At 35.5% G+C, this 14,445-nt stretch overlaps 2 protein-coding genes across 6 annotated transcripts in view; one reads left to right on the top strand and one right to left on the bottom strand.

Annotated features, from left to right (window-relative positions):
* The window catches only part of nahoda (DOMON-like domain-containing protein nahoda), an 88,684-nt gene extending 79,486 nt beyond the window's left edge, over positions 1-9,198 (top strand). Inside the window, exons 15-19 of one of the 2 annotated variants that reach the window (XM_022069286.2) lie at positions 545-692; positions 1,323-1,536; positions 2,266-2,447; positions 2,563-2,732; positions 5,279-9,198. In XM_022069286.2, the coding sequence (XP_021924978.2) occupies positions 545-692; positions 1,323-1,536; positions 2,266-2,447; positions 2,563-2,732; positions 5,279-5,755 (1,191 nt within the window). In that variant the 3' untranslated portion in view covers positions 5,756-9,198. Of the gene's footprint in view, positions 1-544; positions 693-1,322; positions 1,537-2,265; positions 2,448-2,562; positions 2,733-4,281; positions 4,968-5,278 lie in introns of those variants that run through there. The other variant, XM_087343544.1, reaches the window with a different exon arrangement.
* LOC110832366 (endoplasmic reticulum metallopeptidase 1) overlaps positions 2,913-14,445 on the bottom strand; it is a 36,106-nt gene continuing 24,573 nt past the window's right edge. For 3 of the 4 annotated variants that reach the window (XM_087343545.1, XM_022069292.2, XM_022069291.2), the window contains 5 exons: positions 13,364-13,519; positions 11,957-12,162; positions 11,727-11,845; positions 9,295-9,464; positions 7,280-7,728 (listed from right to left, as the gene is read on the bottom strand). In XM_087343545.1, coding sequence (XP_087199671.1) covers positions 7,564-7,728; positions 9,295-9,464; positions 11,727-11,845; positions 11,957-12,162; positions 13,364-13,519 — 816 coding nt within the window. In that variant the 3' untranslated portion in view covers positions 7,280-7,563. Of the gene's footprint in view, positions 6,784-7,279; positions 7,729-9,294; positions 9,465-11,726; positions 11,846-11,956; positions 12,163-13,363; positions 13,520-14,445 lie in introns of those variants that run through there. The other variant, XM_022069288.2, reaches the window with a different exon arrangement.

The raw sequence follows: 14,445 nt of genomic DNA, 5'->3' as shown, positions 1-14,445 counted from the left end.
TCACTGCAAAACACTATAAATGGGTTTTACTGCATATTTTAATGTCTTTTTCACCAGAGCCCTCTTACCTAAGCTAGAACTTAGAATGAGAATGAAGATTTCCGTCTTCTGGGTTGTTGCGCTGTGTAGTCTGGTTGATGTTAACCAACGTTTCAGAGGTCATACTGCCTCCGTCATCAGGCCCTGATGACGGAGGCAGTATGACCTCTGAAACATTGGTTAACATCAACCAGACTACACAGCGCAACAACCCAGAAGACGGAAATCTTCATACTCACCGCTGTGAGAACCTCAAGTCTTACTTAGAATGAGAATGTTTGAGAAAATGGAACTAAGGAGAATGCTTGTATATGAGGAGGATTTCATAACAGGATACTTGAGGAAACTGTGTAATGAGTTTCATAATTAACACTGTTTGTGTGTTTGTAATGAATTTTGTTATATAAAATGAACTTATATTTCTGGTAGGACTGTAGTTTCAGTGTTATTTAGTTGAAAGTGCATTGAGAGTACAATGTAAAATAAATGCACTCCTTTTTTTCAGGATGTTTCCTTCACAGAGGACCAGTGCTTCTATTTCATGTTTCCAGTTAGGGGTGGCATGTTTCATTCTGTCAACAAAAAGATACGGAAGCACGAGATAACACCCAGTGTTTCAGCTGACAGGATCTGCATCAGGCCGTGTGTCAGAGGTATGTTCTACACATGTAATGTAGACAGAAACTATACGATATATACATTAGTTTAGTGCAAAACTTCACAAGCAAAAGTTCCACTGCTATTTTCAATTTTGTCTGTTTCATTCCAAAACTCATCCAAACAATATTTAAAAAGTGCCAAAATTTAAGTTACATATTAAATATTAGTGATTCCGGAGTGACTACAGTTATTACAGATATTAATAGTTAAATGATGCTTATGTGACTGATAAAACTTATAACCCTTGTCTTGTGAAACCTTCTCTTCCGAATAAAAGGTATGGAGCTGAATAACTCTGCAATAATGCAGTTGGCCTGTATTTAGAGATACCATGTTAGAATTACAGACATTTTACTGGTTATCCTGAACTTTCTGTGGTTTTCCTCAGTCTTTCCAGAGAATTCCAGGTTTGTACCTTAAAACGGGCCATGACCAATTCCTTACCTCCTCACTACCTAATCCCTTATGTCACTATATAACTTTGCAGTTGAGTGTCAGTGTATAACTTAAGAATGAATCACTTTTTACATAGCACATCTGATACACACATATTACAAACAAAATTTAGTGTATGTGATACAACATGCTGTCATTTCAACCAAGTATCCATATGTGCTGTACAGACACAAACTCGGTGTTGGTGACTTCAACTACCACTCCTCCACGTCTTTCCTACAATGTGGAAGTGAAGCTGGTGAACCTGGGTGAAAATTTCCAGATACCAAAACCTGGTTCCCCCGAGTATGACATTCTTTCCAATACAGTCAGTAGCGGTTTCAGTGGTGCCTTGGGAAAGCTGCCTGGATTCTATAAGCTTCATGTCAACCAATTTCAAGAGTAAGTTATTTTCATTGTTCCATTTAATATTTGAAAGAATAGGTTTGTGGTTTCTGTTGTCATTGTATTGATGGAAACTTTGAACCTTTTGAACGCTAACCGTGTATGCTAACATAATAAACCATTAAGTCAGACCAGATTTGCTGTTGCCATTTATTATATATTATCACATGGTTTAGCTGGATGTGGGACAATAATGCAGAATGCCATCAATTTAATAAAACATTATGTATTTCAGTATGTCTAACAAAATAATTTTGAGTATCATGAATTCTAATCATGGTCAGTTTTCAGGTTCTGTAACACTCTGTACTCCATAAGCAATGATACAACATTGTTTATGACATACAGAAATGGAACAAAAAAATAGTAAATTTTGTTAATTATTACTAAGAGGGAAAAATCTGTTACAGAGAAATAATCTTATGGACATTTGGACAGGGCCATAACACAGATGTTTTTTGTGTATGTGTATGAATGAAATAATACTTTTCTAGTGGTATATAATTATTTGAACTAATTGTTTTGTTATGCAGTTTTTTCAAGTTTATTTTATTCATTAATATGATAATAAAAATGTATCTCAGTTTAGGGTTAATCTTATTCACTTTTCACTAAAGTTTTGTCTGGTTTACTTCCCATTTTGCAGAAACTAATTATAATTTTATGATGTTTTAGTTTTTCTGTATTACTCTGCTTCTAAAGTACATACCTGTTATTTATTAACAGAATTGATGGCAAAGTGCTTGCCAAAATGAATGTGATCATGGATAAGGCACAATATGAGAAAGGGAGATCTCTCAAAGAGGATTTGAATCCAGTGGAGAAGGTGCTGCAGGAGACTGTTACGACAGGCAGAGCTGGAAACCTTGCTGTTGATCCAGGGTATCTAGTGTTCGAGTCACAGGGATGTGAGTACATTTACAAGTTTAAAATTGTGTTGTACCATGTCTTATGACAACCCAATACATTAAATACTGTAGAGGGACTGTTAGGAAACTAAGTGGTTTGCTTCACATCTCACAGTGACATCTACTATTCCCATTGAAGGGGAGTCTCAGAATGGAGGACTGCTGCTGTCAGCGACAAAACTATACATTGTCATTGGCTGTATTGCGGCTCTGGTTTTGATTGCTGTTATTCAAGCAGGATGTACCATTTACAAGACAGCACGGAATCCTTCCTCCCATCATAAGGTAGGTGACATGGTAATTGCAGTGATTCTAGAATTCCATTCAGAATTATTCTGCTGATACTCAGAAATATAATGATACCATGATTGTTCTCATGAAATCTGTTGACTGGCAGTGATCACTTCTACATGCCTTTGCTCTAGCATCAAAGAAGCCAAATGAAGTAATCCAAGCAACAGCATGTGAAACAACCCCTTCACAATCCTTTATTAGTATTTAGCTGTCTTCACATGAAGCATGATGTAGAACTCCCTAATGTGGCAATCCCAATTTTGAATAACACATGATTTGAATGAGAGTTCTGGTTCTCGCAACAGTGACTATGAAGATGGCTGTTTTCACATTGCACCATGTAGTCTGGTAGAAGTTTACCAATGTTTCAGAGGTGTCTGATGCCTCCTTCATCAGGGCAATGATGGAGGCAGCAAGCACCCCTGAAATGTTGGTAAACTTCTACCAAAGCCATCTTCAACACATGATACTGTTGGAAGTGCAGCTTGTGTAATCATGAAACCTTATGGACCAGAACTCACATCAAAGCATGTAATAAGTTTTGTGATCTAATGGTTTATTCAAAGGATTCAAGATTCAGTCCTAGTATTGAGAATAAACACAAAATGTCATACACAACTACTTGAAGACTTGTGTATATCAAATATATTTCAAATAATGGCTACTATCTACCATGAACTGCAATGCAAATGCAAAAAGCAGGTATTTTCAAAAACCTTATAAATAATAATCTTGGTTATAACGACACAGATTTTCAAACTATCTTAAGTCTCATGACATACAAGAATTCAAATTCACAAAGCATTTGCTACATAAAAATTATCATATAGTAGTGAAGTATAGTCCAAAAGGACTAGTGTGAAAAGATTAATTAAATTCCATTTAACAAATTCTTGAAGTTCAATTAAATTCATTGTAATAAACTTTTGAAGATTTCCATGTTCTGGGTTGTTGCGCTGTGTAGTCTGGTTGATGTTAACCAACGTTTCATCACCCTGATGACGGAGGCAGTATGACCTCTGAAATGTTGGTTAACATCAACCAGACTACACAGCGCAACAACCCAGAAGACGGAAATCTTCATACTCACCGCTGTGAGAACCTCAAGTCTTACATAATAAACTTTTACCAAAATAAATTGCCTGAAAGCAAGAATATATACATATATTTACAACATAAACACTTTAAAATACCCTATACCACTAAGACTGGGTTAATATTACATTCAAGTTTCAACACTATGAATCTAACTGGAAAACAGAACTTCACACAGAAATATCACCTCTCATTGTCATGTCCTTCACATCAGAACATAGTACATTCAAATGTGCATGAAGAATGTAATTAGACTGGTCTGATAACATTAGGATACAGTGAATTTTTATGGTGCACCAAATGATCAGATTAATGTATAACGTTGACACATTAAAATTATTATGGTAATTGAGACTTGGGAACTGCAAAATTAGGACACTAATCCCATATCATTACATTCTCATTTTCGGGTAATGGTCTCTCTTGACTGGTATGCTGTACGTAGCGGGTGTATGCAATCCCGCTTGGGACACCAGGCCATTTCCACCCCAGTGACTCCCCTGCACCTTACCTTTACACCGGTAACTGGACTTCAGCTCACTCGGAACAGCCCAGTTTTGTCACAGCTCGGAGAAACTGGTAACTACCGGGTGAGTGAAGTCAAGTTGCATCCTAACCTAACTTTTCAACAAATATAAGAACCCAGAAGAAAATGCATGAAAGTCTTCAGTAACTGTTTTCCATTTGTCATTATTCACATTTCTCTCAGGCATGTCACTGAAACTGATGGCAGTATATAAAACTGAAGTTACAACACTTAATCAATGGTTTGCAGAATCAAGAGTGCATCCTATCAAAAATTTTCTTTATTTGTATATAATTATCAATGATCTTTCTTTTTCACTGTTGCCTTGAATGATTCCCATTATGTGCTGCTGAAAGCAAAAAAAGTTAAATCATGTTGATAATTCATACCAAAACAAACTTGTTGCATACACTGGATTGTGCAAACCAAGATCTTAAAAAGTTCCAGTATGTATGTGTTATGAAATCTGTGAATACATACCTAGCTTGAGTGCATAGTTTGATTCATACTGTCCCAGATTTTTATAAGAATGTAACAATCACTGCAACAGAATACAGATTACATCAATGCAAAGGTAACGTTTACAGTTTGCATTTTTTTTTGGCTATAACAAAAACTCTTTTGTTGTCAAATAATAATACTTCTATGGTAATTGCACTTTAACCAAGGATAGGTTGTACTTGCTGGTGGTTAAGCAGAAATGAACACAGAACATTTTTATTTGACAACAAAAGTGTTGTCTGCCTGCCCCAGAAAATTATATTTTGCCTTGGGTGGATTTTTTTAAATGGATGAAGTCAACAGTATGCCCGTGTTTTATACTGGAAAGTTGCACAGTATTTGAATTGTACATTGTCAGATTTTCCTTACAATAAAATTTGATACAAAAAATTGAAATTATGTTTATTATTCTTAGGATCACCTACTTCCAAATTCTGCCTGGAAAGATTATTCTGCTGCCAACACGAATTATGCTTTTGAAGCATTTGAGTCTGAAGAGAAGCCTACAGGACCATCAGGAACATTACCTAACAACAGTTCCTCTCGTGCACTGGGAGGCCCACACAAACCACTTACTGCTATGGCACACAACAGTGGTGGCTACCAAAACAATGGAGGGCATTATGCTGACACAAGGTCTCTGCAGCGTCCACGAGGTGGTGGTGGTGGTTACCAGGTGCCTGGTCCTATAGAGCGGACCACATACTCCCTTCCTAGAACAGTGCATCAGGCTGGAGGAGCCGGCCCCCCTCATAATGGCTATTACACGCAAGATCGACATCGTGGACCACCTCGTCCACACAATGAACTACAACCTGATTTTTACTTCATGCCTTCCCAGAGGAAGTATTCAGGAGAAGTGGTTAGGGTATATGTAGATTACAATAAGTAGTACTCTCTAGATGTCTATGGAACCAATTCAGTAACCAGGAAGAAATGGATTTAAGAGCAGGTAGACTTCAGTGGTTACCTGATCTTAGGGAACATGCTGGTACCTCAGCAAGTTGTGTGGAAGTAAGTTAGTAGCTGTCGGCTTGACGAAGTTAGTGTTTGTGAATGCCATTCCTTCAGTTACGAAGTTACAGCATGTGCCTGAAGAAGTGAATGTTCTCGTGTTAAGAATGAGTGAAGTGTGTAAGTACGGGCTTGAAACTTGTCATTCCAAACAGGACCTCACACTCTGTGATGTAGATATTGCACTTACAGATACACTTTGTTTGAAGACAGAATTACATGACAATTTTAAGCTAAAAACTTGGAGATTGTCAAAATAGTGCAGAAATGAATCAATCCTTGCTCAAAGAACGTGAACTTCATACAGAAACATCAGATGAAAACTCTCCCCATGTCATCTAAATTGGTTTCATCAAATTGTAGCTAAGATGTACATTAAGATACTAACAAATCCCAGTTTTCCCTCCTCATTTCTGTTTTATCTGTCCTAATAGTTAAACCTATTTTCTGATTATGTTGACTGAATCAGACAGTTTATGAGAGTTTTATCTCCTTATGCTCAATATTACACCTGCAAGACCTTATATCTGTGTAATTACTTTACTGTTCTTACCACATATTTAAATGTTCCTGCAAGCATTAAAATATTAATATTTCTTGTTTAAAGAACTGTGCACCCAAAAAGAATAGTTGTCCAAAGATGGGACAGCTCAACTTCTAGTTCCATCATTACATTTCCAGCTAATTTCAGGGAAGTTTCAAAAAGAGAAGATTAAATGCATTCAGGTTACTGCTGACACACACATCATTATATATATATTATATATCATTAATAGATAATTTTTAAATTCTGACATATAATATATTGTAAGATTTGAGGTTTTCACAGTGGTGAGTCTGAAGATTGCTGTCTTCTGGGTTGTTCTGCCGATCACGATTGCCCTGATGGTGGAGGCAGCATAACCTCTGAAACAGCCAAGAAGACAGCAATCTTCATAAAATACATCCTTTTGTTTCCTCTTTAATTTCAGCAGGAGGAGAAAGGATTCGAATGAGTAAAGTTTGAAAGACTAGTTTTCATAATGAAGGTATAAGATCTTTCTCCTCTTTATTCCATTCCCCATTCTATCACCTTGTCCATGACATGACTTTGGCTTGGCACTATTCTTTTGGGGTCTGCAGAATAAATGTTTATATTTATATTCTCTAATCATGAAGTATCACAGGCTTCTTGTTGCACCTGTTTTATATGTATGATTTGGCACATGTCATATTTTGTAAATAAGTATGCCTGTACATTGTATATGTATGAGTGTGTGTGAATAGAAACAATGTAACATGCCTTATATTCAGCTTCATTATGTGCCCAGACCAACTTAGCAATAGACATTTCAAAAACGCCTCTGTAGAAGGGGAGATATGGGTCAGTACAAAGGTCACACTCATTTAAAATAGATACAAAACTGTTTTGGATATATAATAAGCTCCTCTTACCTAGTTATAAATATATATATATATAATGCATACCTTGAAACCAAAATACATTTACAGCAGCTAATAAATAGCACCTATAGACATCATACAATGACAAAACTGAAAAATCTATTTTAACTATCATACCTGAACTACGCATAGTCCATTCACATATTTATATTTATGGTCAGTATTACATTCACCCCTTTCAACACTTACAAAATAACAATCATAATTCCTAGAATACCTTCTATAATGAAGTGTTAATGACAATTAGAACTTCCATGCTTTGTAAGTTGCAGCCCAAGCAGTTACATGTGCCCAGTCAGGGTATTTCCTCAGGAATGTTTTAAAACCTTCTGAAATGTACTCATGACTGTTAATGTATTGACCAATTACTGCAATATCCAGGCGCAAACTAGGTGGACCTTTGGTAACCTATAAGGAAAACAGTGTCAATAAAATCAATGCAGTGATAATTTGTATTTCTGAAGGCACAAACCAGTAACCCTGTAACAATTTTATGTGTACCTTGTTGAAGAATATAAAATCTTGAAAAACAACAATACATACTTTTACCATGGCTTAAAAATATTTCCATAATATTCTCGTATGTCCATACTGAAACGTCACCAGAAAATTTTGAAACCATGTTACAGAACATGTGTTTTAGTAATAAAATAACACTGAAAATTTGGTCAACTTGAGATGAAACATGCCATGGACTACAACAAAAACCTGTAAAATTAACTATTTTTAAGTATTAAAAAACAGTGTCTGTTCAGACTGAAATATAAAAGAAAAAATTATGTCTATTTTCATTTGCCTGGCATTTGTTGATTAACTGATTAATCAGCTTAAATTTTAATCAACCAGATATTTGTGACTCTTTCTTAACAAATAAAGTTAAATTGTAAATTTTTGTATAATTTCTTACATAGTGCTGTAATTATTATGTTAACATAGTAAGTCATAGAGCCTCCTCTGTAAAAACGGAGTGCATCGTACTTCCTCTCATGCTGTAATTAGTCTTTTTTAATAGTGGTAGATGTGGAATAAGTCATATCAGCCATTACATACAGTTGATAAATTATACTACACATTTATAATACCAGGTGAGCACAAATGAACTTTACACTTTCAAAATGACAGACAACAAATGTGACATACTTTGCACTTCACATCTACATCAGTCGATAAAAAACTCTCAAACCTTTGTACACTCCTCACAGAGACTCGATATGTGCACAAGTGACATGGAAGATGTCAGGCAATAATCCAACTTGTCCCAAACTTTGTGCAGATTGTCCCTAGTGATGGAAGCTATAGCAGTTATGATGAAAATTTCTTGTAACAGACACAAATGGATACTTGGCTGAGTGGTTCCATGTGAAAATGTGTACAAAATGCATGTTGCAATATGTACAGACTTTCTTTGCTAACTGCAGAACACAGCAAGTCCTCTGTTGTAAGGTAGCCATTTTAAAAATTGTGGCATTTTGTAGAGGAACACAGCAACAACAATAATCACCTAGGTCATCTGAAACAAAACTTTGAGAGTATTTCCATCGGCTGGTGTGGGTATGAAATTCTAAATACACCACATTTGTTTACCGAATCATTTTGAAAGTGTTAAGTTTTCTTGTACTCACCCTGTACTTAAAGACAAGAAAATCTTTATGACCACTATGAGTTATTCATAAATGTTATAAATCCACCAACAGAGTTTAAGAAGTGTGTAATTAAGTTTCTTTTTGATACTACTGGACTGTTGAAAATGTTGATATCACCAAATATGCACTCTTCTGAAAACATGAGATGTTGGCAACTGGTCTATGAATCTAATTTGTATTCCTTGCATTGATAACTGTGTATTTAACACTCATCCATTAAACACACTGAGGAATATATGGTGCTATACATTAAGAACTAAAAAATGTAGAAAGAGAAGTACACTTAACATGAAGAAGCAAAGTTGCATGCATATTCATGTCTTTCACTTACCTCCAAGTCAATCCAGAATTCAAATGGAATTCCAGTCAAGCCTTGAGCATAATTTATGAAGTAAACAGATTTATTTTCCCATTTATAACCACTTTCAGTGATTACTGCATCAAAGCTCCAGTTTATAAGTTTCACAGATGGTGCTAACAGGACACTCATGTGATCTGGACCTGCAAATATATTTAAATATAACAAAAAACACTTCACTAAAAATTGTGCACCTGTAACACACCAATTTACTCACTCTGTGGTCCTGGATCTTATTCTGCAGTTGATATTCAGCTGTTCAACAAATTCTGTCATTGGACCATATCTTCAGCCAACTCTTTGCATGGAACTTCGCATAATTGGGGCAGATGCTTAATTGGGTCAAAATGTTAGTCCTGATGTGTCCCAATTAACCGGAATCCACTGTACTGATACTGGATTTATTTGCATTACAAATCGTTTAAAACCAACCACAAATTTTATGTCTATTCTAAGCAAAGCTTTTTATATTTTTTAAATAACAATATTCAGTCTCAGACACTGATTACTGCTTTTATTTGCATTGCAAAATTCCATCGTTTTTCAAGCACTCTTTCTTCCTGATAATCAACTGATATGTCTCCTCACGTTTTCTGTAATAGGCAAAGTTCTTGGTTTTCAGTATTCTTTACATCAATATGAGAAATTTTATTCTTAAGAAAAGTGATCTATGGACTTGAAGTGTTTGAAAACGATGTGCTGAGGAAAATATTTAGACCAAGTACCTTACATTAAGCCACAGATCACTCTTTCCACATCGCTTACATTACATTATTAATTAATTAGCCTATCACTGAATGCAATATAATCTGAGCTATTGACAGCATCATTAGATAAACCACAAACAAAATGTATAGGCCACCTAATATTAATAGGATAGTAAAATCTAAAAATTTGCAGTATGTTAGGATGGGGAAGACAAAGTATATATAACAAATTCTAATGGAGAAATCTCTTAGAAAATTCCACACACAAGACAAAGAAGCAGATGGAAGGATAACATTAGAATGGATCTTAGGTTGTGAAGATGGGAGGTAGATGTATCTGGCTCAAGATCATGACCAATGATTTCCACAGTACTGTAAGATGGCTACACACATGAAGGATGAGTGGTTGGCAGCTGTAATGTGGCAGACATACCATCATTATTCAATATATTTAGGGGTCAGCAAACCCGTGGCCCACCACATCATTCGACACTTAGCCAATGTGAGAGAGGCAAAAATTTTCTGTTACTGAGGAACACTGATATATTCTAATCCTATGAGCAAACAATTGCAGAAAATATTTTTAATTAAACAAATATTTTGTAGATGTATACCTGTAATGTTAAAAATCACATTAATACACAAAGGTGCATTGTTCCATTGTTCAAGTGACATGAGATTTAACAAAACAATATGAAAATTACTGTGGTATTAATAATAATAAGTTTTATAAAATTAATAGACCTGAAATCAAAACTATTTGGAAGCTAATGTCTTTATAGTAAACTCACCTTTATGGAGAAACACCACTATTATCCATTGTAAAGGGAATACCAGCCACATTATTTTAAGGACAAGACATACTAATCTGCTTACTGTCCACAACATTATTCTTTTCTGCAGCCCTTGACAAAGGATTTGAATAGCCACTGCAGCAAACAGTAGTGAAAAGGTCCCTAACCCTAAAGTAATCAAAATTCAATTCGATATAACATCTGCAGCACCTGTGGTAACTTCAATAATGTTGTTCTCTAGTGTGATCACATTTTTTTGGTAATGATACCTGCAACACGTTTTTTAAACAAATCTCCATTAAAGAACTTCATACCACTGACCTGCATCAAATACAAATGACAACAGAAGAGGAAACCTCAATATATAATATCAGATGAATGACAGGAAACTGATTCCCTTTGATGAGTACACAGACCTGGATTACTTATCAATTATTTTTCACAGAAAGCATTGTCACAAGAACCGTGTTCTTGAAACACTCAAAGTTTCTCTGATTCCATAAATAAAAAATTATTATCCAGAAAGAAATTAACTTTTTCAGCAGGACAATGCACCTCACTTAACAATGCAGATATTTTGTGGCCATTAAAACTTAGTACCTGACTATACTACAGTGCTAACTGATTATATAAAATGACAAAGTTGACTTGGTTTAAGGTAGTAAATCTACTTTTGTGCTCCTTGAATCAACACATAAAGTAAGTGGTAAAAGGAATTTCATCTGGACAAATTATAACCCCCCCCCCCCCAATTTTCAGCTGTAAAGAGTGGGGGCCCAAACCACATCCGATGTAGTTTCATAGTTGAATAAATATGTTACACAAGGGCATTTAGACTGAGAAAAGGTTAATTATGGCTGACGTCTAGAATTACTGATACAAATGACAAAATAACAGAACTTGCCTTGTATGTGGAAAGTTAATCTTGTGGTTGTCTGGGAGACATTCTGCTCAGATGCAAGTTCCAAATTAGTTGGACGATGAAACACAGGGGGTGAAGCTGGAATCCAATGTGTGAATTCACTGCAATAAAACACATACAAATAAAATTCAACAGTATTATTAGGAAAATAGGGCTTGAGTGTAGGCCATATCCAGTCTCAACATGTAAAGTTTCTGACATTCAGAACTTACCATATTTCGATAACACGAGGCGAGAAAACTGGAAAACCACCCATGAGCTGCTCTTCACATGTGGATCCTACTGGCTGAGCTTCAGCAACTTCAGGAATCAGTGACCAGACACTATGGGGACTGTGTCGATCCAAGTTCACAAGCCAGTACCCTGAATCTTGGAATCGAACATGTCCCAAGAGATCATGGAACATTCGTTCTGTATGCTGAAGAAGAAAGTTTTCACCTTATATGGAACCAAAGACCTATTATCCTACTCATCAGAGCCTATCATTTGGCTCCATGCTGAGCCAGATAAATCTTGCCTGTACCCTCATACTCTATTTCTTTATAATCCACTTTAATATTATCAACACATTTATGACTATCAAATGGCATCTTCCCTTCAGGTCATGTCACTAATAATGCTGGTAATGTTGAAATTTTATATTTCATATATCATAATTTACTTACTATGACTTAAAGCAAACACTGTACTTCTTTTCAACATGTGTTCAGATGACTATGGGTCATCAGAAAAACAGGCTACCAGCTCCTTTGTGTGCAAAAAGGATGCATTCCGTGAAGCTGTTAAACAACATTTGGTTAAATGAAAATTAATTACCCATTAATCTGAAGGCAATAACTTGAGATAATACCAGGTGTCCATAAATTAACGAATGATTTGAAGAGTGTGTAATTATTTATTTATAACACACATGAAAAACTTATGTATGAACTAATGTGACAACATGCAAAAAACCTGTATGTTATGTTACAGTTTTATAGTATGTATTATACATAAATACTAACATGCCCTTCAAATCATCCATTAACTTATGGGCATCTGTATATACATACACAAATAATATTATACAGGAAGGTAGTACACCATTGATTATAATTGCAAGTACTTTTAAATTTTTCAATTAACTTACTAAAATCCATGCTAAAGAGCTTCCTTGAAAAGCTGATATTTACTTAACTAGTCAAGAATTTCCCTGCCTTTATGAAACCCAAGTTCAATACCATATTCAAAAAAGTCTTATCATTTGACCACATCCTGAGAAAGTTTAATCTAATCCCCATCTTTACATGTACTTATCTAAGCTCCATTTTAATATTATCCTCCCATCTATGCACAGGCTTCTAAAGTGATCTCTTCATTTGAGATTTTCCAATCAACATTTTCAATGCATGTCTCATTTTTCACATGCCTGTAACCTGCCCCACCCATTTCTAATTGATCTAATCACAATAACAATACTATGTGAAAATTGAAAATGTGACAGCTAAACAGCAGATTACATAGCAGTCATAATAACAATTCTATACTATTAAATGTGAGTTTTATACAAATTAATGACACTTCATGCACATAGTCTTTGAAGACAGGTACACAAAGGTTACAGTACAGACAGCACTTACGAAAACATAGATCCTCTGTGGTGTTGGTGCAGAAGGATTGGCACTATATGGAAACCCCAGTGGTGTGAGAATTACTAACAAGATGGTCAGCAAGTGGAGTCCAAATGCACCTGCCATGACCTGCCAAGGCCTCCTCACTAATATGATCAGGGGTGTCTAAAATGAAAAATGAAATTGGGTTATTTTATATCATTAAAAAATTGGACTAAAATATGAAGAACAACTAACTAAATCAGAGTACTTGAAAAAGCTAATCATCACTACGCTACCCAAGAAACTGCTTGCCTTTCACAAAGCTCAAATGTTCATTACCACGTTCACAACAGCCCATCACTGGTCCCTGACCAGAGGCTGATCAATCCGGTCAGTAGCCTCTCAGCCTATTTCATGAAGATCAATTTAATATTACTGTACCATTTATCCCTAGATCTTCCAAGTAGCCTCTTTCCTTCAGGCTTTCCAACCAAAATTTTGTACATTTCTCATCTCCCTATGCATGTTACACACACTGCCCATCTCAATTTCCCTGATTTGATCATAACAACGCCAACAACAACAACAGTAAATAATACAAATGATGGAGCTCCTAATTATGCTATGTTCTGTTCAGTCTCCCTGTCACTTCATCCCTGTTAGTTATTAGTTGCAAATATACCCCTCAGCACTCTGTTCTCAAAAACCCTCAATCTGTGCTCTTCCCTTAATGTGACAGACCAAGTTTCACACCCATACAAACCAACAGGTTTTGTAAAAATATAATTAATGAAATCTTCTACCAACTAAAACTGAATTCTATTCTGTTTTGACATGAATCAATAAACGTGAATAACCTAACTGTGATAGTATAAATTATGTTTCTTACTTTATTAAATGACACCTTCTCAACTTTACAGGTTATATAGCATAGAGGGTGACTGTCAGGATAACCAGCCTCTAGGCCTATAATGGAACACAAGCCATCTCAAGTACAAAGCATAAACATTATAAAATATTAACCAATGTTTGCTGTGTTCATAATAAATATGATCTAATACAGCGAACACTTCTGACAGTGACCAGTTCCAGGGGACAGAAATATGAGA

Source organism: Zootermopsis nevadensis, unplaced genomic scaffold (assembly GCF_977971745.1).
Source record: "Zootermopsis nevadensis isolate Lab colony 2312 unplaced genomic scaffold, Znev_1.0 Znev_ptg000006l, whole genome shotgun sequence".
Taxonomy (NCBI): domain Eukaryota; kingdom Metazoa; phylum Arthropoda; class Insecta; order Blattodea; family Termopsidae; genus Zootermopsis; species Zootermopsis nevadensis.
The sequence above is the reverse complement of the archived record's forward strand: the minus strand, read 5'-3'. Positions and strand labels throughout refer to the sequence as shown.